The sequence below is a fragment of the Onychostruthus taczanowskii genome, unplaced genomic scaffold (assembly GCF_017590055.1).
Source record: "Onychostruthus taczanowskii isolate IOZ18803 unplaced genomic scaffold, ASM1759005v1 scaffold35, whole genome shotgun sequence".
NCBI lineage: Eukaryota > Metazoa > Chordata > Aves > Passeriformes > Passeridae > Onychostruthus > Onychostruthus taczanowskii.
Window position 1 is genome coordinate 2,761,994 of NW_024500905.1, and position 27,592 is coordinate 2,789,585.

General features: G+C 45.7%; 1 protein-coding gene and 1 long non-coding RNA gene across 2 annotated transcripts; one reads left to right on the forward strand and one right to left on the reverse strand.

Moving 5' to 3' along the window:
• Nucleotides 1-9,506: 9,506 nt before the first annotated feature.
• Nucleotides 9,507-13,342, forward strand: LOC121339488. The gene is made up of 4 exons (XR_005953187.1): nucleotides 9,507-9,645; nucleotides 9,753-9,960; nucleotides 10,053-10,200; nucleotides 12,900-13,342. It is a non-coding gene; the product is annotated as an uncharacterized LOC121339488 (long non-coding RNA).
• Nucleotides 9,712-27,213, reverse strand: KCNMB4 (potassium calcium-activated channel subfamily M regulatory beta subunit 4). Its single transcript, XM_041411296.1, has 3 exons — nucleotides 26,863-27,213; nucleotides 17,545-17,672; nucleotides 9,712-9,880 (listed from the first exon to the last, which is right to left on the reverse strand). The coding sequence occupies exons 1-3, from the start codon at nucleotides 27,199-27,201 to the stop codon at nucleotides 9,712-9,714; spliced, it is 636 nt and encodes a 211-aa protein (XP_041267230.1). The 5' UTR covers nucleotides 27,202-27,213.
• Between the last annotated feature and the right edge of the window lie 379 nt (nucleotides 27,214-27,592).

Sequence of the window (27,592 nt, forward strand, 5' to 3'; positions counted from 1 at the left end):
TCCAAACCACCTCAGCCCCCAGACTACCCCCATGAGGAACAGGAATGATGGGTTTGAAAAAAGGCTAGTCCAACACTGACTTTCCCATAAGTGCAAGTATGACCAATGGCTGGGTACCAGCCTCAAAGAGGAAGGGACCAGAGGAAGTGAAGGTGAAGATCTGGAGAGCAGGAGGAGGATGGATACTGGTTCATGCCCTGTGTTATGCCAAGCACATGAAAGCCCAGCATGCTGAGACTTTTTTTTCCTGCATCAGCCTTCTCCAGGGAGATGGGGAATCTGAGAGCCTTGTTAGTGTGACTCAGTCCCCTTTGCTCCTGAAGTGCCACTTTACATCTTCTAGTACCCACACACTGAAATGCAGAATTGAATGCAGAGGCTTCACAAACAAATTTTTCTCCATACCCTCCCCCCTGTAGTTCTTATCTTCAGTAACTAAATTATGCAGCTGAGGAAAGTGATTTGGAAAACAGATGGCATGCAAGATGCTAGAGAAAACAGTGGTTCATTTTAAACCTTACAGCAGAGGCACAGACAGATTTGGGTGGTGTATGGGCCTTGAAGTAATTGAACGTCAAAGGCTGCTTGTGCAATGCCCTTTCAACAGAAGGAATGAATGGCCCTCAGCCTTCAACTTGATACTCACAATTAAGTATCCAAATCAAGTTTTCCACGACCATTGTGGCTGGTCTAATCTGCCACAGAATATGGTATGACCTAAGCAGGTCCTTGGTAACTGACAATGGTAGGAAATATGGGATCTGGGCAAGATGGAGCCCTGAAGCATGCACCTCAGCCTGGCACAAGTCTGAAATGTAAGGGGAAAAGACACCAAAAAGAAGGTATCATTAATCTGTGTGAGGCTCTAAGCCCCTTCTCCCCCTGTCTTCCTTACATGTAAGACCACAGTGGGCAAGGCTGGGTGAGGAGCAGCTGCCAGAGCTGCTGGCAGCACAAATGCCATGTCCCCAGACATGCAGTGGAGCCCTGTGTGATTGGAGCCCACTGCCCACGTGCAGCAGGACACAACGGGAGCTCTTCTGCCAGCATAACTGAGGAAAGGTGTTCTCCAATGACACTTGCCTCTGCATCTGCATTAAAGCATCTTCACTCAACACGTAGGTGGTAGAAGGGATTGCTCTAGCTTGTGTTGGATGGGGCTATGGCCTCTGTCCAGGAAAATGGCACAGTCATCAAATCCCACCCTCTGAATGGAGGAGGTCGCCTTGTAATGGAATCCATCACAAGAGGAGCTGGGGAGTGCTGCAGCTGTTTCCACTGCTGAACATATTTCCACACAAAGCTGGAGGTAATTCTGAGAGAGATTAATAAATTGAACATAAAGAGTTTAAACTATCCAGATAAATAATGGCAGATGTTCAGGGATGGAATAACAGGCAGAAGTATGAGTTATGAAGTGCCTGCAGTTCAAAGAAAATTAGTTCAAAATGCGAGGGCATTGTTCAGAGGAACAGTAAGGGATAAAGCAATGGGGGGAGGGAGGAAAAGGGAGGAAAATCTGTCTCCCTTCCCTCAAATGTGTGAGTACCAACCCCTGCCAACATGGAGAGCCACATCTTCATTGTCAAGCTAGCATCCAGTGGAAGTAGCAGCAAGCACTGCCACTCACACCTTCATACCCTGGCCTGCACAGCCGGTTTCCCCAGAGCACTTTAGGCACTTAACTTAAACACTGCATTGCTCCACAAAACCTGCATCTCCCCACAGATGTTTCCAGCAAGGGATGGGAACTGGGCTAGTCTCTGAGGCAGGGGCTGAGGAACCAGGATCCCTGCAGTTCATATCTGTGTCCATTTCACTGTCCAGCCCTTCATATAAAATCTAACCTCTGCACATAGCAAATGTAAGAAATTCTGGTTTCCTGGGGTTGTGAGGAGACCCAACTCCAATTAATAACTCTACTGCCGGGCCTCTTCCTCATCCAAGGACAGAATAAATTTTAACATCATACATTTGCCAGAAATTTACTCTTGTGAAAGAGGAAGCAAATGCTTCACTGTCAACAAGACTGCAGCTCTTATGTGTTTGTTGGGGTTTTTTTCTCAAAAGGTAGCATTTAAACGTAGAGGGACAAATTATCAGAACACTTTTGAACTACATAATGAGTATTGCTAATAGCCGTTCTTGACTTGGCAGCACAGTCTTCAAGGTTGTTTAGCAAAACCCAGAATGTACATCAAACAAAATAAAAATTTCATTTTAATATGTATTGGCAAAATAAATATAAAAGTAATCAATTTAGCTTTTCATTTTTATTTTTGCCTTTTTGTTTTGGCTATCAATAAAAACAACCTTGAAAATATAACATAAGAAGAGTTAGAGAGGAGTGATGGAGGAACAATAAAACAAGGAGGAATGCTAGTCGGTACAGAATGTCTTTGATCATTTCAAAGCTAATTATTGACAAAGGCACTCAGTGTGCATGAATGCAGAATAATGATGAGTTTGGTAAACAGTTACTGCACAATACATATGTATTCGTGTGCCTGGAGAGAGGGTGCTCAACAAGGAAGCAACAGAGGGAAATCAAAGCATGTGTGCATCACTCCAATAGCAAGATGCAGGGAAGGAAGAACTTCCAATCCATCTTTGAGGCACAGTTAGTGCTGCAATGAGCTTCCACTATGCATTAGTTATTCTATTCCTATAAAATGGGCTGTAAATCTGCATAGGTACTGTAAACAAAAACAAGTAATTCCCACAAGGTTCCAATAGAGGTCAAGGCATAATTTAAAAACTGACTTAAAACATGGAGTATTGCCTAAGCCATTTTCAATTTTGCTTTGCTTGACATAGCAAGAATTCTGTGGGCACATATGCATGTCCCGTCAGTGAGGAAGACAGGTTCCTGTCAAGTGGATTGTGAGCATCAGTACATGGTTCATGCCCAAAATAAGTCTGGAACAAAACCTCACGTAGCCCCAAACCTGTTGACATTGACAACATTGAACAAACTTCCTTCCCCTGGCAAGAGTTTAGGCAGGGGTTCTCTGCTCATGCATGGGTTTGCAGCAGAACTGTGTTGCTCTTTGGAAACAAAGATCAGCATGATGATTCTGATGCTGTACTGGCAGAGCTTGAAGCTGGCAGCAGAAGTTGCTGCTCTGCTTTACCTAGACCCAGACAGGATGGGGCTATTTCCATTGGGTTCTGCCTGCTTCAGATCCTTCCTGGGGCACCAAAAACCATCCACATTGCTGTAAACAATGCAACACTGCTCTCAACTACACAGAAATTTCAACACAAAAAAGAATGGGAAATACATTTCTCTGAGCAAAACAGGTGAAAAAAAAATAGGTTGAAACAGGTTAAAAAAACATGGTACCCCCACATGTCCCCAAAATGTCACCTAGTGACAGCTACTGGAGAAAAGGCTAGAGTTTCAGCCCCAAAACATCAGCTATATGCCATCAAAACCCAGGGTTAGCTAGCACCAGTGTGTTTTTAGCAGCCTATCTGAAGGTTTTACAATCACAGTTTTGCTTGCTGAGATTTTTCCTCCCACCAAAACATTTGGTCTGTACGTTTTATCTTTATTTATTACCTTATATTTTCCAAGAATAGACAAGGCATTTTATTATTCTGCTAGTATTCTTAGTTCCTAATATTTGTTATTGAATCACCTGCCCATCAAACTGAAGCTCATAAATCTCCTGATCTGGCATATTTTTAAAAATGCAATTAATTTGCCCTTTATCTTGCCATTTAATATCATGAAAAAAAAGGTTAGTGAGACACCTCATCCCACACCTGTGCTTGGAAGCTCACTCTTCATTATTGCTTTGTGTTGACAATTCTGCAGCCCATTTTCAGTTGTCTCCTCTCTGTGGTTGCCAGCCTGAACTTAAATTAACTTTATCAATAAGATCTTGAGATAGTATTTTAAATGCTTCTCATGATGTATTGCTTCTTGTACATGTCTCCGTTAGCAAAAAAGCAGGGAAGTTCACAGGACATTATTTATGTTTAATGCAGCAGAATCATTTACTGCCTGTGATTCAGATACTTGCAGATTCATAACATATGCTGTGTATTTTTAATAAGGACTTAAAACTATTCCATCGAAAGCAAGAGGCACTAGCTAACTCTGTAATTTCCATATACTTTTTCTTTTTGTATCAGACCCATTTTTCATGATTTTTCAGAAAAGAAGTAGTAAGGATCTAGGCTACCTGCTGTTTAGGTGTGCTGACTATTGTCAGCACTATTTGGTCCTTCCAAACTACTCTCCCCCTGCCTGAGAACAGACTTCCTGAAAATTTCACAGTAATTTTTCAATTGCCTCAAACATTGTTCTTCAGAGGAATAGTGCAGAAAAATACAATTCAGCCCTTTGGTTTCCATGAGAGAGTTCATTCTTTGCCAAACCCGTGCCCCTCCCAACGTTCAACATTTGCCTTAGGTGGGAGCTCTCTCCCTGATGCCCCTGGGTGGTGCTGCCTCCCCACAGCCCCACACCCTGGCAGTGCTCCTGATATCCAGAGCCCTGGCAAATGCCAGGTGTTACATCCTAGAGGTGCTGTTGGATGGACACAGCAGGGCAGAGAGGGTGGCTGCCCTGCTCCCTCTCCTGTGGGTATCACAAGACAAACCAGCCTACTGCAAGAGGGGAAGGGAATTGATTCTGCTGTATGGGGTCCAAATAGCTGAAGTATTTTGTCCAAAAACCCTTAGTTGCTGAACAAGCAATTATGTGAAAGAGCTTACAGGTTGATTTCTTTTCCAACTGCTTTTAGTGGATGGCAATTGGCATGCAAATAAAAACAAGGGTAGAATTTATGCTAGCTGAAACATTATGAACAAGTTATATTATTAAAAGTAAAATTTGAGCTCCATTAGCTCATTAAATTAAATTACAGTGTTTGCTTTTCTGTAGTGCAGTGTCAGAAGTGGTTCTGAATTTCTGGGAGAGTTATTTTCCATTGATTGCTGTATGTCCTGTTTGGAGACTGTGTCCTGTAGGTGTGTATGCAATTTTGCAGCTATGCCAACACTTCATAATATAATTTTACATGCAAATTACAGCTATGTAGTGTATTAAGCTATTCTTTTTTCTTTTTACAACGTCTCCAGCCATGCACCCAATGCACACAGAGTGATTTTTTGGCTTACCAGGCTTCAAACCATCAGACCACCAAAGAGGTGAACTGAGCACAGTGCAAGCAATGGCAGCATTCGGGCTGGCCTGTCAAACCAGGAGGGGAATTGTACAGCCTCTCAAATACCAAACTTTGGGGCTGATTCATTCAGTGGGTCTGTGACCTGACAAGGCAGTATGATTAATTGCACACATATTCCCTCTGAGGTTTTCCTGCTCATGCTTTCTGCAGCAAATTGTTAGCTTGACAGATCAGCATAGCAGCCTCTTAAGATGCCAGAAGGGGAAGCGGTTGGTTTCTGATTGAAACTTAATGGAGCAACAGCAGCTGCTCCACACTGAGGAGGAAAAAAACCCCAAACCAAACAGGCTTTGATTCTCAGAGAAAACCACACATGGGAATAAGCTGATTTTTCGATAACTCTGGCTGTGGGATACTGTCAGGAGTTGAAAGACCATATTTGCATGATAGAATAGGTGTCATAATTAGAAATTCAGCTGTGCTTTCTCTCATCTGATTATTGAAATATAAGCCATGGCATGAGTGTTTTTCTTTTCTGATTAAATGCTGTTTTAGGTGTCTCTTGTTCCACGTGTTTGTTCTTGATACTTTGGCCATTTAAGCTAAAGTTTGCAGAAACCCTGATTTGGCAGGCAGCTCCTGTAGTTGCAGTGCTGAGCAAAGATACTTGCACAGCACCTCCCTTTGCTCACAGGCAATCCACACTGTCCCTCTGTCAGACCAGCCCCACCGCCAGTTTAAAATCGTTTTCACTTTCAAGTAAGCCTTAGCAAATTGCATTAGACACTTCCTCAAGAATTCTGAAGCCCTACCACTTTATCTATTAAAAGGTTTTAAACATTGACCAGTGTTTCCCCTTCCACATTTCCCAGCTGGACTCTGGCAGGATAACACAGGCTTGATGGATGCTTTCATGCTGTGTGTGAAATGAGCATGGGCATCACACCACAGCCTGCCCCAGCGAGGAGGCTCCCAAGAAGCAAACTGCACCAGGGAAAACCCAGATGGCAGCACCAGGGCTGGGGTGGGCACAGCAGGCTGTGCCATGCAGCAGATGCATGGAGAGAGCTGCACTCTCGCCTCGCAGATGCCTTTGTTCTGTTCCAGGACAAATCCCCCAAAAGACACTTGGAAGGGCAAGTCTGGAAACTGAGACCTGTGCTACCTCCCCACTGCACTTCCCAACCTGCATCCTGCAGCACCTGCTGAAGAGCTGAGTTGAAAACAGTCCTTCAAATCCAGCAGTCTGTGCTGGGCCCCTGTCAAAGGGCTATGTTTATAGCAGAGATTATGGGTGAAGATCTTCTAAAATGCCCCTGGATTCTCCCATGACATCCCTCAGCTTCTCCGAGTTTGAATTGAGCTGTTCATTCAACAGCTACATTTTCTAACTTTGTGAAATCTTGGCTGTTACTGGCAACACAGAAACACATAAGCAGCAGGAAAAAGGCAACAAGAAGTGCTTCTATTACTACAACTTTTAAAGTGAGGGTAAGAAACTAACAGAGATACTGTATAAACAAATTGATTTAATTGCACTACATGAAAGAGAAGGCAGGTCTTACTGAAGTGGAGCAGTAGACAGCATGCCAGAACAAAATTCCTCAAAGCAATGGCATATAAATATTGAATAAAATGCAAAAGCCAACTCTGCAGATGGCTTTGGGAAAAGCAGCCGCTCTGGCTGCAAGTATGTTTCAGAGAATACACCACAAAACCTGGAAACCTGCAAAGCCAAGGAGGAAATCAGTGAATAATCTGCTAGAGGGAAATCCCCAGCTTCCACAATCAAGTACAGGGGTTACAAAGACATTTCTAAATCAGTGAGGGATGGGATGAGACAGAAGACTGAATGTTAGGATTTTGAGTTTTCCCCTTAGCAGCCCATACTGCCATGCCAGGCACATACCTGCTGCTGGTCTTTGGATACCAATTTTGATATTTAATTTGGGGTGTTAATCTCTCAGCAAAACAATTTAATATCATCTCTGTAGCCATTACTTTCTTCCAGAGGCCTTTGCAAAAGGCATTTCCAACAGATTTAAATATATGATTGCCAATCAAGTGCGCTGCATCCGCTCAATTTGCTTCTTTCCTTTTGTTCAGAGAACCAGCTGTAGGATTCACTCACAAAAGCTTCTGGAGCAAAGAAAGAGAGGATTTTGTTAATCTGGATTTGTGAGCCCCAAACTACTGGTTTAAAATTTCATGATGAATCTGTGTCACCGTGTAGTTCCTTCTCCCTTGGGAAAACAAAGGACGAACATATGTAGAAAATCAGGCTTATTCTTCTTAACTGTAAGAAGAAACCAAAGAGAAATAAATGAAGAGAGTTTGGCATCACCTTACCAAACCACCCCACCTGCAGCTTTATGTGATTTGCAGAGTGGGAGCAAGTAATATATATATTAAAAAACAGCAACCAAACCCCCAAATCAGACACACAATGCAGTGTTTCTGTGGGTTGCTGAAGCAAGAGAATCACAGTGGGTGCAAACAAGGCCACAGGAATGAGACATGAGTGAAACAAAACACAGTGTCCTTTGCAGGACAGCTCTTTCAGAAGTTTGTAGTCTTTCCTCTGAGAGCTGAGAGCTCACAACCTCTCTGCACCCAGTATATCCAGCACTACTCTTTTCAGTAGGCTGAGGCAGAAGGTACCAGTGTGAGGTGGACAGCAGGCACCTTCAAAGTGGTGATGTTTAACACAAAGGATTGGAAATTTTTCTTACAAGAGGTATTTTTCATCTACAGGTCTGGAGGTGCTTGTACATATGCAGCCAATGCCAACTGGATCTTTCACACATGTGCCAAGGAGCATCAAGTTCCTACCCCTACAAACACATCTCCTTGACTTCCTTTGAGGGAACAGCTATCCCAGTGTGGACTGGCACCAGAGGACACTCCAAAAGTGACACAGCAAGTAAGAAGGGAAGCAGTGAATGACCTCCAGTCCCTCTGCTGCCCTTGCCATGCGTCAGCCTCGTCACTGGGCACCACAGTGTGTACAGGAGGTCTTATGGAAACCAATTCTAAAACACACAGTACAATTAATCTGAAAAGGACACTGGGCAATGCAAGCAGGTTTGTCATCGTGCCTTGTGCCAGCTAAGCTTTCAGGCTTTCAAATCTAGCACTTTTCTCATCCTCAGGAAATATTTCTGCTATGTGTTAAAATCACAACCAACCCCAAGGTATTTACACATAATACTAAGAATATCAGAGATTAGTATAATGCACAGTATGTTTAGAATTGCAGAATAGTTAATGTAGATTAAAGTGCTTTGCCAGTAATCACTCACTTTCCTGACCTAGCCACATGGCTTTTCCATTTTGCTGCACTCCAGCACTGCCCAGCTGCACAGCTGGTCCCAGGGGGGCAGCCCTGTGGGGCAGTGACAAGTGCCATGAAACTGCTCTGGCCCCAGCCCCTGACTACAGCAGGCTAAAATGTGCTCTGGGAGACTGCCAGAAATATGGAACTCTCTGTGCTGAGCACTTGGACCAGAGCTGGTTCTCCCATCACACACAGCAAGGGGCTGGCGCAAGCAGACCCAGCAAGACTGCAGGGCCACAGTGCCCTGTGTTTGCTGGAGCATCCCCCCGGAGGCAGCCTTCATGGAGCTGGTGTCCTGGGATAGCAGCTCAGCAGCAAACACCCACAGCCCTGCAAGGAGCTGACGTCCCTCTCTGGTGGTGTGAGTCACACCAGTGACACACAGGTTCTCCTCAGCAAGAGCTCAGGCACTCCGCTGTTTGGGCAAGATGCTGCTAAAACATACTCCTGTAAAATCCCTGCCCCTTAGAGCCTTCATTCATGAAGAGGGTATCTGAGAGGGGACAAGAAAAACTGCAGGGACTGAATAGCACTGAGGCAATAAACTTAGATCCAGTATTTAATCATATTTTCCAATAACTTTTTTTTTTTGAAGTGTTTCTGAGAGATGTCTACATTTCATCACAGTGAATGGGTGACGATAAAAGGTTTTGTCTAGACAGAAGGTAAAGTTTGAACTTTAAAATTAAGTTCTACACAGTGGGGAAAAAAAAACCTAACAAGCACAATGTTCTGTTTGCCTTAAAGCTTAAAAAAAAAAAAAAAGGGGAAAAAAAAAAAAACCTCCAAAAGTTAAAACCCCCAAAACAATAACATTTTATTATTTTGGAAATATATTCTATCTAAAGTAAATATTTTAAATATTTACTATTAAACATTAGCAAAGATCACTTTGTGGAGATGAAAGCAACATCATCAGGGAGTTTCATAAACTGTCTCAGTTTCTGGGTAGCTGCTCTTCAGCACTAACAGCACACAGCATATTTGGTGCAGTGTAAATTTTCTCTTTTTTTTTTTGGTAGAATACTTATTTAGTGCCATAGCAGAAGAAGCAATTAGCAGGCATTTAATGGGGCAATCTCCCAAGAACAGTCCTGAGACAAGAGCTACTCCACCACAGATCAGGCCCTGGAAGGAGATGCAGCTGGGTGCCCCGCAGACCTGCAGGTGTGTCAAGCTGCCCCACCTGAGACCTGCTTGCAGGCTTTTCTTTTCCACAAGCAGCCTCACCACTCACAAATGCTTCTTCTTTTTTATTGCCTCTGCCCTGATAGCCAAGCTCTTGGCGCAGATGGTCAGGACCACGATGAGGACTCCAACCAGGAAAGTCACCATGGGCCAGAGGAAGCAGTGCAAGAGAACAGTCTCATCGTGGGTGCGCTTCAGCATCACATCGTCCGGCCTGTGCAAGGGGGACAGAAGATGGAGAGAATATAAATCAACAAAACACCATCAATTCGTAAGTGGGAGTCATCTAACATGGTAAGAGTAAAGGGGATTTTCTTGTGAAAGTGTTAGAAAATAATTAAGTGGACTATTTAATTCACTGCTTGCATTTGCCTTTTTGTCACCAGCACTCATGGCAGACTATGAGAGCTTTCCACTTGCAGTGTTTACAGGCTAACAAGTTCACTTGGATTAAAAAAGAAAAAAAAAAGAAGGAAAAGGTGTTGGGACTCTAGATCTTCCTCTGAATATGGTCATCACAAACAGCCATGACAGGTACAGTACCACACTGACTGTGGATTGCAAAACCACTCTGGCAAAAACATAATACCAGGCAGCATTTGTACATATCTACCTCAAATGTTATCAGGCCCTGTGAAATGGATGTAAACAGTAATTAAAGCTTCACTTTTAGCTTTGAGCACTCATGTGTCCATGGGGCTACCTGGAGGCTCCCGATGAAGCAAGCCCTGGCTGTGGTTTGGGTCTGGGCAGGGAACTGTTCCCTGTCCTCAGCACTGGACTGCTGGTGGCCCAGGTTAGCCCAGCTGCACTGGCAGGCAGCAGCCTGCAAGAAATCCATCCCCACGAGGACTACAGCCTGCCCCGGGGTGGCCAAGGCTCACAAGTCAGCTCCTTCCCAGAAGTGGCTCTTTCAGCAATAGGCTGCGATTTGGGGCTGCAGACAGCAGTGCCTCAGTAGACTCAGTAGGCTCCTACAGGGACACTTTGGTGAGACTCCCACGAAGGTCTGAACCTCCTTGCCTCCACCAGCAGCATCTAATACACAGTCATGGTGGGGCTGAGACAGGTTTGTGCGCTTCCAAAGCAAAACGGAGGGAGGAGGAAAATTGCGGTGGAAGCATCTTGAGACATTTGGAAATTTAGCTGTGCCACATGTCTGAAAGATCTGCTGTCTATCTGCCTCTTCCAAGTCTGGGAGGTTGTTGGCAAAATGTGATGGCAGATTTTCCTCAGCTCTGGCTCTTTCTGCTCTCCCTTGCAGTTTATTAGTTATTAAATCAGTCTCGTGGCATTTGCACTTTGCTCTTGCTTTCCCATCTACAGCCAGAGACACGCAGTCTGCTGGAAAACTATCTGCAAAGGAGAGAAAGAGAACTTTCTCCAACCAGAAAAACATCTAAAGTCTTGACTCATGTTGGTCCTCACTCACATCGAACATCCCATGGCATGTTGCTTCACCAATGCCACCTGACACTTCTTGGAGCAGCAAACCTCACAGCCTAAAGTCCTGGCAAATCAGGCTTATCCAGCAACGTCCCGGGAATCAAGGTCACCTGACATGGTGACACTTGGGAGCAGACACCTGTTCAATGTCTGTGCTGTCTCTCCCACGATACTTTTGTCCTGATCAGAAAGGAGCCCCCAGAAAAAAATTCTCTGTTGAGGAAAAAGAAGGAACCTTTTTTCCTTCACTGGGAAATTGAATGGAGATGCTTGCAAGTCAACAGAATTTTATCCATCCTTAAGGAACTACTGGAGACAGACTGCCAAGCTACACCTGATGCTAGATTTAATTACACCTGCATTTGCATTTGGGGGTCTCTCACCCAAAATTGCTGTGTGGAGAATCCTCTGCACTGTGCCAGCCTGAAAGTCCCCAAGGCCAGCACCATATGTCTCTCTTTGTTTCTGTAGTAAGGAGCAGAATAAAACTCTGATTGTGAGCAGCTCAGCTATATAAAATTTGAAATTCAGCAGCATAAAAAGATATCAAAAGAATCCCAGGTGCATTCAGTAGTGGAATGTATTAATTCTGTGCAACCAAAATCCTCCAGCTATATAAGCAGGCACAGGTGGAGACTACAAATTGAATAAAGCAGGATTAAATTCATGGGTGCAAACTCACCAACCTGTGCACCTGAACAGAGAAATCCTCTCACAAGAGCCATAAGCCTGCTCCCTCACAGTTACTGTATCATCACCTGTGAACAACAGAGTGATAATTGGCAAGGAAGCCAGAAGTAGGCAACACTCAAACTTCACAGCTCTGAACTTATTAGTGACATTGAATTTTAAGGGGTTTTTTAAAGGAGATGTTAGTTCAAAAATAAGGGACAAGCAAAAACCTAGAAAATTGGATTCAATTAAAGGAAAGAAAGTGTGGTTGGGGAAAGTAAGATATCCTTTAGACTCAATCTTAAATGTTTTGAAAAACATAAGTACCAAAAGTAACAGTGATGGATGTCAAATACTCATTATAGATGTGATTATGGCTTAGTAATTTGAAAGAATTTCCCTTTTAGAAAGGAGTCAAAGACAAAGCTTTTAAGTAAATTTTGAGCTGAGGTTTGGGTTTAGATGGGTATTATGGCTACTTTTAAGTACAGCAAGAGTCCCTGTGCACTGGGGCGGCCTCACCTTGATTCCTGTGTGCAGTTTTGGGTGCCACAATATAAGAAAGATGTTAAGCTGTTGGAGAGCATCCAAAGGAGGGACATGAGGATGGTGAAGGGCCTTGAGGGGAAGCTGTATGAGGAGTGGCTGGAGTCACTTTGTTCAGTGTGGAGAAGAGAAGATTGAGGGGAGACCTCATTGCAGCTCCTTCCTCACAAGGGGAAGAGCAGGGGCAGACACTGATCTCTTCTCTGTGGTGCCTAGTGACAGAACCAAGGGAATGGCATGAAGCATGAAGGGGAGGCTCAGGTTGGATATTAGAAAAAGGTTCTTCATCCACAGGGTGGTTGGGCACTGGAACAGGCTCCCCAGGGCAGTGGTCACAGGACCAAACATGTCTGAGTTCAAGAAGCATGTGGACAATGCTCTCAGGCATGTGGAGTGACTCTTGGGAACAGTGCTGTGCAGGGTCATTGGCTGGATTCCATGATCCTTGTGAGTGCCTTCCAATTCAGAGTATTCTGTGATTCTGTGGCACTTGAAACACAGTAATGTAACTGCTTTGGGTTTGCTTGGCAAAGCTAACAGTTTTGACTTTTCATGCTACTTTTTTAAAGGTGACCTGCTTGCTCCCGCAGTCTGAAGCCTTGTGGTTTTACTTGGAAACAGAAAAGGAAAGGTGCTCTGTCCCCGGGGGAAAACTTCTCATGGTAAAGACCTGTCTTGGCTGGAAAGCCTAAGAGCATCACTCCCCTGGTGCTGAGGCAGTGATATTGAACCCAAAGGAGGTACATCATGGCTAGAAACATGTTTCTTTTCCCTATGAAAATCAGCTGATATAATTAAATTTGTTGCCTTGCTCCTGTAAGTACAGTGTCTTCAATAAACCCATCTTTGCTCTGTGACTTTATATATAAATATATATACATAACACTTCAGTTCAAAGATGTTGGCAGAGGGGTTGTGCATATTCACCCTAAGCTTGATTACTGGCAGTCTCCTCTTTCTAGCCATGCTGCCATTCAGGTTTCCAGTAAATGTAAAGCCTCTTGAGGGGATGCACCCAAAATCCTAACACCAGTTATCCGTGCATAAAACAGCAGCAGAGGCAAGAAAGAGACCTAGTGGGACAAAAGGGGGAAGCCCTGCAGTGATTGCAAGCCATGCTCAGGCATTCAGAGCTGGTTCTTGCTGTGAACAGTGTGCAGCACTGTGCAGCACCACCACTGCCCAGCAGCAGCCCCAGGGTGAAACAACAAACAAACTGGAAAAAAAAATCCCTGAAGAAGCCTTTGCCTTAACCCTGAAAACACTGCTTTCTCTTTCACTGAACAGACAAGGAGGAAGGAATTTCGTTTTCATTGCTAAAAGGTGAGACCAGGACTTATTTTTAGCAGGACTTTGAGCTCAGGGCTAGACCCTTGTGGAGCTTTGGGCAGGGCTAACTGGATTAATTGCATTACACAACACATCCCTGTTAGGTTCTGCCAGGTAGTTCAGACACCAGATAAAACAAGCCTCCATCAGAGCCTTCAGAGCAATTACTGAACATCATGGGGAGAATTGCAGTGCAGGGATTACCAAAATGTCATGTAGGACCAAAAGGTTACAGGCACATAAACATTTCAGTCATCACTTGTGAACCAAACTGAACCTAATGTTGCACAACAACAGCTAACGGAGGTGGAGGGGCAGGATAGGGAAACCTTACAAATGGTTTTGTATTCAAACAACATGGATTTAAAGATGTTTGCAATACACTGATTGTTTTCCCCACAGATATTCACATCCCTTCCCTCTGACAAGCAGTAATTTTTCCCTCATTGTTGCAAGATGCAGAGATCCTCAGCTGGATGGCTGCTTGCAGAGGCAGCACAGTGTCCTACTGTCCTTTCCCCCTCGGGCCCAAGCCCTGCTCCTCAGCTGGAGGGAATTAATTTAGAAAACTGTGAAGTAACAGAGCACACCAAGATTTTTGTTCCAACATTTTATGGATCAGCAGCCTTACTACCTGAGAACCCTTGGCTTACACACAAAATCATTCTGAGATAAGTGGGAACCCTGCAGGGCACCCCAACAACATACAGGTTGCCACTAAGCACTTGACAGGGTTTGCTCTTCAAATCTCTGATGAATTTGTGGACAGCACCCTGCAGCAAACACAGAGGAGGTTAAAGCATGGCTGGATCATCTGCTGTGCCACAGCAAAGGAAACACAGAGCGTTCTTGTGTATGGCACAAGCCCAGAGTTAGCAAGCAATAATGCCATATAAATCAGCCACTAATAAGAAATGACTTGACACAGGTTGCTCTGCCTGTCTCTGCATGGCATGAGACAGTGAGGTCTCAGCTCATGGCAATCTTAGTTTCTCTCTTTTTTGTTTTTGTCATGGATGTCAATGACACCTGGAACATGAAGAAATAAAGTGACAGGATCTTCCCCATCCTGTCTGTTCCTGCAGGCCTCCCACTTTAGGGCATGCAGCTGTGGCCCTTGTTTGCATGAGGTCATGACTGCAGAGCCCTGGGACTCTGGGTGTGAGATCCAGAACACCAAAGCCTTAGAGCTCAGTGCCCTCTCAAACCTGTGGTAACAGCCTGAGAACTTCACCTGAATTTGTCCTTATTTTAGAGTCTGAAACACCGAAGGTTGGTTTCTGCTGTGCTGGGCTTACTTCAGACTGGGGTATCATCATGCCAACAGACAGGCACCTTCACCAGAGATCCAGAAAAGCAACTTCCCATGCAGCTTGAACCCCTTGTCCCAAAGCTTGTCAGAGAAGAGTGGAGCACTAAAGTTAAGTGCCTACGGTGGCAAAGCAATGCTGGCTCCTCAGTAAAGCACTGAGCTCCAAGATAAGCTGTACTTTGGTTCCCTAAGACTAATGTCAGGCAGCTAATTTTGCTGGGCAGTTTGATTTACAGTAACTAAAATGGTTGAAATTGCCAAGTCTGCTTCTCATCCCTTTTGCATAACTTTGAACTGTAAGGATGGCACCCCTTTTCTTTATCTTTTCAAAGTAACCTGTTGAACCCCCCAAACTGAAAGGGAGAAGTTACCCAACAGCACACTCTGCATGCAGCAACAGTTCTGACAATGAAAATTGAGTAAACTCAATGAAGAGGAGAAGGTGTTCATTCATTGCCTGTATATGTACCTAGAATTTTATTCTCCTGTTTCAAAGGAGTATTAATATTACAAATACTACATTTTCTAAGGAACTATTTACTATACATTTTATACAGACTGAGAACAGTTAGCTTATCCACACAGTGAAAAAAAACACTGTCAGAAAACATGCATGCTTCTATTTTGAAGGGAACAGATTTCTCCCTCAGTTTGTTATGATTTCTTTTCACTGCTTTGCAGGCTGCTTAGTCATCATTGCTCTAAAAGTATACCCAAGCAAGCACATTCCCAGTCAGCAGAACTTATCTCCCAAAGCTCATTGCTATCTCCAGAAGAAAATAGATGGTGTACACATTTCGGCTTAGACAGTCTTCTAGTACCTCTGGCAGGGAGCCTCTCTTATCCTGTGTATGAATTGTTGCATGATCAGCAAAAGGCAGTGTTTCAAGGCAGCCATTGTTCTGGCAAGAACTTTTAGCAGTGTAGGATTCAGCATCTTTAGGGGAAAAAACCCTTTCTGAGTGCTGCACAATTTTTCAGTGCCAGCTTACATAAATGTCAGATGCTAGGCAGCATGCAGCCTTTGCAGAAAAGCTTTGTCTTTGCTTCACCAAAAGGTAATGTGAGAATCAGCTCCCATAGCTCTGGACACCTACCACCCTAAATTCCTTTACAGGAGAGAAATAAATATCTCTGGGCATCTGACCTGTATCAGGCATTTACTCTGGGGTAAGAGAAAAGGCTCCTGTTTCTCTCCACTGCCAAAAAAGTCACACAGTTACCTTTTACATCATCCTTTGCACACCAGTTCAGATGTACCCTTGTACCCTAGCCATGGCTTCTCCTACAGACAATCCCATGTTTCTGACTCTCCTGCTCACTTGGGCAGTGGGTGCTGCAAATCCCAGTTCTCAGGAGTACAAGGAACACCTGCCTGCCCAGAAAAACCAGAATCATAACTTGGCCTCTGGTTACCAGATCCAAGCTTTGGCACCTTGTGGACCAGAGGACTCCCAGGAAGGTCCCTGACGGGTCTGATGTCATCACTCAGAGTGCCCTGAGTTTTAACCTCTGCCTGCTGGAAGCAATGTTTCTTTCCACTCTAAAGGAAGAAGTTTTGCTACAAAGTTTTGGTCGTGTCCCTCTGCAAAGAGTTAACCAGGGGCAACAAACTCATCCTGGGCATGCTGGCTGGGTCTACAGTCTCTTCAGGGATTATACAGCTATTATAGCCAGCTTAGGACAAACCTGAAGTCCCCAAGGCACTCATGGGGACTCAGGCATTTCTCCACCTGCCATCCATTTTCCTCCTGATTGTCTTTCTGACTTAAATATCTGCTGCCAACACTCCCACACTGAGCCCTGAATTGTGCCTGCAAGTTGTGAGCTATTCCCTCATCTATTTAACTTCCAAGTGTTTGTGGACAGGATTAACCTCCTCCTGCAGGCACGTTACCTTTCATTTCCTGGCATACCACCATCAGAAAGAGAGAGGAAAAGGACTCCCTCCCTTTCTCCTTACTGAAGGAAGGAAACCACACATCACTCTTATACACATGGAAGTCACATCAACACTGGCAGTAAAGTAAGAACTGAAACAGAAAGGGGGAGATGCTTTAGGTTACAAATTTCTACTCTGCAAGCACGTATGAAACCTGACAGTTCTGTTGCTGTTTATTACACATATCTGATCCATTAATCCTCTATGAACACAATTGCCGAGTTAGTTTGTCGTATTTACTGATCTCCCCTTTCTTGCATGAACACAGTAGGGTTTCTTTCCTGTGGAGGAAAGGAATGTTAATATCCTCACCAGAAATCTGCCATCTGAGTGTTAAAAGCCAAGATGCTTTTTGCTATAAAAATTGCATGTTTTAAGGAAAACTTTTCTCACAGTTTTATATTCTTACTTCCAGTGGCAAAAATACTCCTTCCCTTTCCATACAGCTTTTCACCAGTAGAGCTGTCTTGCAAAGCTCTGCAAGCTCTGTGTGATAAAGCACATTGCCCTGGAGGGAGTCTCTGTGTGTATGTACATGTGCATGCATTTATATGTATTTTCAAACAGAACCAATGGACAGCTGTTAAGCAGATGCATAAGCACTCCTGCCTAGCCAAATGGAGATACTCACCTCAAGTGCTGGTTAAAATAGCACGTAAATGGTTGAGAACCCACTTTCTCTTTCCAGTATTTCTGCTTGTACGTGACGTTCTCAGAGTTCTCCTGATCGTCTCTTGCACAGGGAGGGATGTATGAGCACTGCCAAGACACATTGCAAAACAGAGTTACTGCTGTGCTCAAGAACGCAGGGCATCACTTCTCTGCCTTTTCCTCATGATACCAGCATGACTGAAATGGACTGAGAATAATAAACAAAAGCTCCAAAGAAACAGAAAAGAAATATTAGCTGAACTTCACTGAAATTGCTAATTATTCTGTGTGGGTACTGGAAAAGAATACTGTAGCATTCAGAAAGAAAATAAAGGCTTTGCCATGTTTGTTCCACTCTTAAACCAAACCACTTCATAACATCTTGGGGTTTGGCCTGGTGAATATGAAAATGATAATTTCATTTTGAGGTATTCCTAGCCAGCTGCATGGATTGGATTTTAATAACTTCCTATTTTCAGTGAGGCACGTAATCACAAGTTTGGTTAAGTATCATGCTAATAAATAACCCGGAGTCCAGCAAGCTTTCCCAGCTGATGGGATATCTGGCTAATATCCACTGATAAAAGAAGATATTCTTCCACTGTTACAACACACGGAAACAAGAAAAAAGGTTCATAGCCCTGCTTCAGCAAAAAGGTTCAGCATCTGTTTCTGCTGTGCAGAAGTCAAGGAGAGTTGAGCATCCAGCTGAGCTACCTGCAGATCTCACCTTCAGACATCTGCTTCAAAGCCCAGAGATCAAGGGACACTCCTCCTCTAGCTTGGCGCCCTTGGGACCGGGCTTGCAGAGGCTTCCCTTTGGGTCACACACACACACTCACTCTCTCACACACCTTGTTTCCAAGTCTTTGACACACCACCCTTAAGTCCTGGCCACAGGCAGTTAAATAACAGAAAACAAGCAGTGCACAGAATCAAGTGTCAGCACCGTCAGAGGTCGGTGTCCAAGCACAATCCTTCTCATTTTTAGCAGGCATCCATACAGGAGATCATGACAGGAGCTGTTGAACCACACTGAGTAACACAGCTTAGCTGATCCTCCCATAGCACAGAGGCTTTTCACCCTGCAGGGCGTACGGACGACAAGTGAACTGAACACACTGAATTTTAATTCCTTTAAAATTGGGAGCTGCAAACAGAAAAAATGTGGCTGGGAAGGTAGCTAAAAAGCCTCCTACTTAGGAAGGATGAGGAAGCAGGAGGTGAAGGGTGTGGGAAGCCCCTAAAGGGGGGCCCACATATGATCACATTAATTTCTCCACAGTGTCCTGGAGGCAGTAACAGCAAGGAGAGCGACACCCTCTCTGACCATGGCTCACTGTGCCTAAGCCAGTGCTTCCTCTCCTTCTGCTGAGGTTTCACAGGGGCTTACCTTGTCCCCAGCTGCACACTGTGCCTAAGAGGTACAGACCACAGGACCATATTCACCATACAACAGCTTGAAGATTTGCCATTCCAAGGGCAAGGGAGAAATCTCAGGATTTTATTGCCCTGATCATGTAAAATCTGACCACTTCTGTCAGCTCCTGCAATTGCTGCCAGTGTTTTGCCTGCTCCAGAATGAAAGAATCTGCAAGGCCTTCCTTGCTCCTTCCAAACTGAAACCTACCTTTTCCACATGCAAGGATCTCCATTTTTACATGGACTCCTGGCTGGTGTTACCATGGCACAGAGCTCCCTTTAGTTCCCTGTTCACAGGACCCTACACAAGGGTTGTCCCACTGCTGCTGATGAAAGACAGAAGTGAGCAGCAGCACCACTCTACTTCAGAAACCAGAATGCAGGATTTATCACATACTGTTATTGCCATCTTAGATAATATTCCTTGGTCAGCAGAATCTTTGGTTTGGTTGTCCACTTTGGAAGCATCGAACACTCCCCTTTTTCCTCCACACTCCCAGAGCACAAACACATCTGTGCAGCAGCTGGGCAGGGCTGGCAGATTTGGCACAAAGACACCTGAGAGCACTGCTGGCTCTGCTCTGACCCCCTGACTGCACCAACATACTGCAGCTTCCCAGCTGGTCCCCTCCTCCTTGCTTGGCCCGGGGTCCAGCATTTCCAACATGCTCCACTCTGATGTTTTCCTGTATGGAGCATTTTCTGCTTTGGAAATGGCACCATATCCCAGGAGCTGTGCACTCACTGCCTACATCTGACTGTAATCACCATGCTGCTCTCCCCAGCCCCCAGCTTGTAGGGGTAGGTAGGTAGCCCCCAGCTTTTAGGGACTCTAGAAAGAGCTCCCAAAACAGACATTATTTAGCCGGTACACAAAATGCAAAACTGGACAAACCAGCTAAGTACCAATAGATATTATTTTGCCTAAACACATCCAGCTATCTCAAAACTCCTATTCCTGTGTTACTGGCTCCAGTACACATATTTCCTGTATCCTGTGAAATGTTTCCTTTTCCTGGCTGAGCCTGCTGCTGTCCTCTGCTATAAAAGTGCAACCGCCCCACCAGCCCTGGTTAAACTTTCTCTGCATCCTTCAGAGACCTTCCATCCCACCAAATATTACTTGAATCCTTCACAAAGTTCATAACCTGGTGAACTGGTTCGCCCAGTTCACCAGGTTATGAACTTTGTGAAGTTTGTTGGTTCACCCCATCCTGAGTTTCAGGCTTAGGAGCAGCCAGAGAGGTCTCTTTTCCCAAGAGATGTCCATCTGAACAGACAAGTATCAAGCTTTAGCAGTCTCCCAGGACATTTCATCACAGAGCGCTTCACATTTGTTTTTCCATCAGTCCCCATGCTGTTAGCTCAATATGAAGATATTAAAAATTGAGTTTTTCAGGGCAGGGATTTGTCGTGGTTTGGAAGATGTAAAGGGGCCCACAGACAGTTTCTCTGGGCAGCACTGCTGTATTTTCCTGTGCCAAAGCAAGAGTGTACAGGAGTATTGCCAGTACCTACAGGAGGGACACATGGAAGTTGGGCACAACAGCAAATGCTTTCCATAACTCAAACTTCACACCATTCTCTGCACACATATTCTCAGCTGACAGCATGCTGGATACATTTCTACCTCTTCTTCTTTATCTTCATGTGGAAAACATAAAGGAGACACCTGGGGTCTTGCCGTAAATCGGTGTGGCCTCACTGCTTCTGCCTGCTGAGGATTAACAGTCTGGAAGAGAGGAATGGTCCCTGTCCAAATATGAATCCCAGGGGCCACCCAGAAACATAACTCAGTGTGACAAAGGTCTTGAGCCCCAGAAAACACCCAAGACGCAATCCCAGTGTGAACATTGTCAGCTGCTGCACAAGCACTGGAGCTTGTTTGCCTCTCCAGGATGCCAGCACAGTCCCCACCCAGCCAAGGTGCTTTTTGTCCCTTTCTGACCCGCACAGGGCGTGGATCTCTCCTTACTCAGCCCCATGAGCACACTTCTAGGGCACTCTGCTTGGCCAGCTCCCTTACCCTCCAAAGCAGATTCAGCAGGCAGATAAAAGGGAATCATATCCTCACAAATTTTGCTGCTGTGACTTGATGGATGGATGCGAAATAATTTCCACTTTGGCAATAGGCAGTTTCTGAAACATTAAATCTGTAGTCCTCCCTTACAAGACATGGCATGAAATACTGGCATCAAAACATAAACAAATGCCAACTGAAAGCTAGTACACCAGTGAAAATGTCAGTGAATAGCCAATACATCTTTACACCAAGGTTTTGTAGGAGTTGCATGTGTGTTTGCTGCTGGATGTTCCCACTTCAGTGTCCCTGCAGATGCCTGGGAAGATTCCTGGTGCTTCTGAGCACTTCATGAGGGCAGATATTCTTCATATCATGAGGAAAGAACAGATGCACAAACTCTTGACTGTGGTTTAAGTTCCAGGTTGAATTTCATGCTTTTCAAAGATCAGTTCTTGTCTAATTTTTAATAAAATGAAAAAATCAGTCACATTTTTAATAAAAAACACCAGACTTGATAGACTACAAGTCCAAGAAAGTTTCAAATGTGAAGAGACATCCTGGCCCAAAATAGAAGCAATTCAGCCCAACAGAAGACAAAACAAAGTAATTCAGGAGCAAGATTTCAAACTCAGTTTCCAAGTGACACGTGGAGGACCATCCTCCTGGCTCCTGGTGAGCTGTGGGACAGAGCATGTTCCATTTGCTTGGTGGGGCAAAGCCCTACAACACCTGCTGGAGTAGAGATCCAGCCTGAGGTGTAACCCCCACCACAGCAAAGGGATGCCTGAGGGAGGCTGTGACTTTGAGGGAAGCCCAGCAGGGTCCTGGCAGGACCTGGGATCCTGCGGAGAGAGGAGCCCAGGCTGGAGCAGGTTTTCTGGCAGGACTTGTGCCCCTGTGGGGGACCCATGCTGGAGCACTTCATAAAGAACTAGAGCCTGTGGGAAGGACCCACATTGGAGAAGGTAATGCAGGACTGCCTGTGGGAGAGACCCCACAGTGGAGCAGGGAGAGTGTGAAGAGGAAGGAGTGCAAATGTGTGATTAACTGACCACAGCCCACATTCCCTGTCCCTCTGTGCTGGAGGAGGTAAAGAAAATCAGTAGTGAAGCTAAGCTCAGGAAAAAAAAGATGAGTAGGGGAAAGGCATTTTTAGATTTGATTTTATTTATGCAGTACCCTTCTCTGATTTCATTGGCAATACAGCAGATTAATTTCCCTGAGTCAAGTTCATTTTTCCCATGATGATAAAGGGTGAGTGATCTCTCCCTGTCCTTACCTCAACCCACAAGCCTTTCATTATATTTTCTCTCCCCTGTCCACCTGAGGGGCGATACAGCAGCTTGGGTGGGGACCTGAAGTCCAGGCAGGGTCACCCCAACCCACCAAGCAATAGATGAGCTTCCCCTAACTCCGTGTGCGTCTGCATGCGCCACTGGGTTACCTTCCTGGCATGAAGGGAGGAAGCGCTGCCACAATCATCCCACCGGGGCAGGGCATGGGCAGCTGGACTCACTCCATTAGAACAAAGAATTTCCCCCTCCCAGCTGGGTGTCCTGAGGGAACTGGAGCTGAGCACCACGTGTGGTTTTCACCTGCATCTGTCAGTGCAAATGATCATCACCAGACAACCCACTGGGAGTGATCAAACCCATGACCCCTCACAGCGGCTCCAGGCAGGGAGTGGTGCCCCAGGTGAGCCAAGTGGGTGGTGGGGTTTATCCATGGCCCCTGGGCCCACTTCCAGAGGAGTTGCTAGGCAGCATCTGCATCATTTGCCTGTCACAGGAACCAGCCCAAACACAGATCTGAATGCTCCACCAGACGGAGGCACCAGACTCTCACAAAATTATTGTGAAGTTATATTTTGTTTTGAAACCTCCTCTGCCATGGGTCGTATTTAAGAGGGTCAAAAAATTAAGCCCAACTCTATTTGCAAGTGTACAGAAGAGATGACTGCACACCATTTGTCAGGGGGGGCCATTAGACAGAGAAGTGTGACAGAGCACAGGCAGTGTGGAGAGCAGACAAGGGGCAGCAGCTGCTTTGCTCCCTTGCCTGGGGACAAAGATGGGAAAACCAGGTCCTGCTGCACAGCTGCTAACATCTGTCCTACCAGTCACTCCCCAAAAGTTTCTTTGGCAGAACAGGGGGCAACTCCTTCCAACCCCACTCTTAACTGCAGATGTAGAGAGGGAAATGCCTAAAAAGCCAGGAAGCAGACGTTTCAGCAGCTGACATCCTCCCTGCCCTTTGCCCAGGCAGGGCTGTGGCCTGGTCCCTGTGTGCACCACCAAGGTACCCCATGGCCAGAGAGAACAGCGACAAATTGACTTTGGAATTAATCCCGCTTAAGCCTTATCTCAGAGATTATTATTGCTATCAAGGCAGCTGAAGAAAGGCTACAGTCACTCCAATAAATTTCTTCCTCTGAGACAGCAATCAAAAAAAGAAAAAAAAAAAAAAAAGAAATCCACTCAGACTGAACACAAATGTAATCGTGTTCGGTGCTTTTTATATACATTCCTGGATTATCTCTGACCCAGCTATATAATCTTTTAAGAGCTAAAATGAATCCTGGGCTGTACAATGATGTGATTATCTTAGAAAGCAAGAGAAGAAAAAAGAAATGTCTTTTTGCTGCATCTAGAAAAATATTTTTCCTCACTGGAACAGACATTCACATCAGTGATATGTTTATATGTCAGCCTGCTCTACTACAGAAAGTTGAAGATTTTTAATCAAATACACTGGGGATTTTTGGGTGGTGAAGCTGCCAACTGATTTTTTGTTTTTGTTTTGTTGTTGTAAGGAGCCTGAACTATGCCTTTTCTACACTACTGATTTATAGGGGGAAATTGCTACCCTACAAAGAGGAGCACCTAAGCAGAAAGTAAAATTTAAAAAATGTTCAAAACAAAATTGGTCTTCTTCTTCCCTTCTAGCTAGTTGGAACTGATTAATATGTTGCATATATGTCTAAGTGCATGAACACAAGGAAGCATAGTGCAAAAATGTGATGGGAACAGGAAGGGTTAAACAGGTCTCTAAGTTTGTTCATAAGTACGTACGGGATCCTGAGCATTAAAGCCAGCAGATTCCTACTCTGTGGCTCTAGCTAATGTATTTCAGCATAAAATCCTGAAAGCTTCCAAAGACAGCGAGACTTTAAATCAAAAATTAAAGGTGAGTATAACTGTTTGGCTCCACAGACATTGAAGTAGGGGAAAAAAAGGGAAAACCAAAGAAACAGATGCAGACATCAGTATGTTTTCCTGAAGAGACCTAAGCAACTTTTCTTCTTATTTTGTATTTGTTTTACATAAGCTTCTTAAAGTAGGGAAAATAATTACAGCACTTTTTTGTCTGCACAATTTTCCACTGAGATAAATTCAATTACTACCAAAGAATACAGCTACATCAAAAAAAATGCATCCTTTCTGCTTGGTCACATCTGGTAAATCAGATTTAATCCTCAGCAATCAATATCCCAGGGTAAACAGCCCACATCTAGAGATGCAAGGTGGAAGGTAAAGAAGAGAGATTATATTTGTAAAAGCAGGAAAGTATCACACAATGCCAACAGCTCTGTTTTCTTTAGGTAGAGTCAACATGAAATTAATTGTTAAATAGAAATAGTTTTCTGAGTGACATTTACAGGCATTACTTTTGAAGCTCTGAGTGCCTCCCTGCAATTGCAATTCAGTCCCTGGGCAGGTGTAATCCTTCTCTTCTCACCACACTTCCAGAAAGGCAGAAGAAAATAAGCTCAAGAAGTAAAAACAGAACAAAACACTTGGACTACTCAGAAAGGCATTGTGGTCACGGTCCAATTTGAAAGCTGCTGCTGAACCTGCAGGTGCTGCCAGAGCTGCTGAGCCCAGGCACTCTGGTAGCAATCAGCACTCACCTCCCATCTCCCACTTCCATCTGCCAGCTCCCATCCTTGCTGGAGATGGCCACAGCAGAGCCATGGGGCCATGCTCGGGGACAGCCATGCTGCACCCTCTGCAGAGCCACATCACATTCAGCCCCTAGCAAAAGGGTGACTTTTCTCCTGCATTTTACCAAACCCCCTGCCCACCACTCCACTGAAAATGGAGAGAAGCTTAGAGAAGTCCTGCAGCTCGGACAGCCAGGGCACTCCTGGCACACCGCTGCCAACACAGACCTCTGCACAGAGAGCCTGGCAGCAGCACTCCCAGGAAAAGATTTGCAAAGCTCCCTCAAAGGCCAGCATTTCATCTGCTTTGTGATCAGGCTCCATCCAGCACTGCAGCTTCAATCACTCATCACTTCTGAGCAGTGCCAAGAATTTAATCCAAATCCTGTCAGATTTACCATCCTGCTACTTACTCTGCTGATTTTTACCCTTACCACCCTTCCCAGCTGCCAAGGGGGAAAAAAGCAACCCTCAAACCCTGAGTGTGAAACTTAACACAGGCTTCCAAGGGATGGGAAACTTAACCTGCCTTCCAAGGGATGGAGCACACCAGCACAAATATGACTGAGGAGATGTGAGGCTGCTCATCCCAGCTGGACACCCAAGCATGCTTCCCAGCCCCTGCAAACAGACCCCTGCATCGTGCTGAGCATGGCCCTTGGCACGGTGTTGCATCCACATCTCAGTCAAAGAGCTGAAATTTCCTTCTCCAGTACACTCCTAATTTCAAGTTCTTTCAGGAGTAGGAGTTCCAACATATTTTTTTTCTTCTTCAAACTACTTAATAAGATCTCCTTCACTCAGGTGTGTGCTGTCATCTTCACCCAGCATAAAAAGAAAAAGGAGAAGGCAGAATAACTGCCTTTAAAGAAAGAGAAAGTACAAGTCATACCTTGCCTTCAGACTTCCCCAGTGTGCTGGAAGATGCAACTTTCACAAACTCTTCATTTGGTCCTTTTTCGTGTGGGGGATGGAGGAGTTGAAGAATCAAAACAGCACGGGGAAAACTTTTGTTTTGCTGCAGCCCCTTCCCCAGCGGCACCATTAACATGTCTCCGTGCTCTTTGGGGAGCGGCGCTGCCATGCCCCCGCCCTCCGGGACGCGCAAGGCAGCGGCCCCGGGGGCTGCCCGAGCGCACCGAGCTCCCGCCGGCTGCCGGAGCGTCTCCTGCTCTCCCCACCGGCGTCCCGGGCTCCGGGGCGGGGAAGGCGGAGGAGCCTCCGCTGCTGTCCCTGCGCTGCCGCCCAAGGGCTGCGGGACGGACGGACGGACGGACGGAATGGGGCTGGCCGCCAAGTGTGAGAGTGTGTCTGTATCTGTGCATGTATCATACTAGTATAGTATATAGTACAGCGTAATACATTATATGGTATATTATAGATTATACACAGTATGTTATATTATGATATATAGAATCACAAAACATCCCGAATTGGAAGGCACCCACTGGGATGGTCAAGAACATCTCCTGGCCCTGCACAGGACAGCCCCAAGAGTCACACCATGTGCTTGAGAGCGAACGCTTCTTGAACTCTGTCAGCTTTGGTGCTGGGACCACTTCCCTGGGGAGCCTGTTCCAGTGCCCAGAAACCCTCTGGGTGAAGAACCTTTTCCTAGTATCGAGCCTAACTAAACCTTCCCTGAGATGATATCGATATAAACACAACATATAAATATAGATGTACAGTGTTTATAGATACACACTGTAGAGATACACTACTTTTTGCTCAGCAACAAGCAGAGCGGCATTTTTCGGACGGATGCTCCGGCACTTCACTTACCACCCCTGACCTCCCAAAAGAGAAATCCCCTCACGGAACACAGGGCGGGCGCCGGGAGCGGTGGAAGGGCACCGCCGCGGCGGGACCACCGCCCGCATTTTGGGAGAGGGGGCGTCCGCGGGTCTCACCTTGGGGTTGGTGCGCAGCTGCCGCTCGTCCTCATGGAGCAGGGCGGGTGCGGAGGAGCGGGAGGTGCGGACCAGCACCTGGAGGCAGGGGTAGCGGGCGGTGCCGCGGCAGGCGGCCCCGCAGGAGAAGGTGCAGGCGAAGCGCTCCCCCAGCTGCCGCACGGCCAGCACCGTGCAGTTGGCGGAGCCGCCGCCGCCCCGCTCCTGCAGCGCCGGGCGAAGCCAGCAACAACCCAAACCCAAGAGGGAGAGCAAGCCGGCGGCGATGAGGAGGAAACCCAGCCGCATGCTCTTGTCCTCCGCCTCCGTGTACTCGTACGCCGCCCGGCTCCTCGCCATCGCCCGGCTGCCGCTGGCATCCGCCGCCGGGCATCAGCCACTGCCATCGGCTAAAGCTGCCGCCGCTCCCCGCCTCCCTCCCCGCCTCCTCCGAGGCTGACTGTGCGTGTAACCGCACGGGGAAAAAAAAAAAAAAAGAAAAAAAAAAAAGATAAATAAAATGCAAATTTAATCCCGTCTGACCTATTTCAGGGCCCTCCGGGGGTGGAAAGGGACAGATTGCAACGGGATTATCTGACCCCGGAGATTTGCTGTGCGGAGGGCTAGTCCGGATTAAAACTGGGTACCATCATGCAATGTACAATATCTAGAAGAGGGTGGGTGGGGTCCTTCGGGTGCATTGTGGCCCCCCTGTAAGGCAACATCTCACCACTGGCTTGGTTAAGTCCTG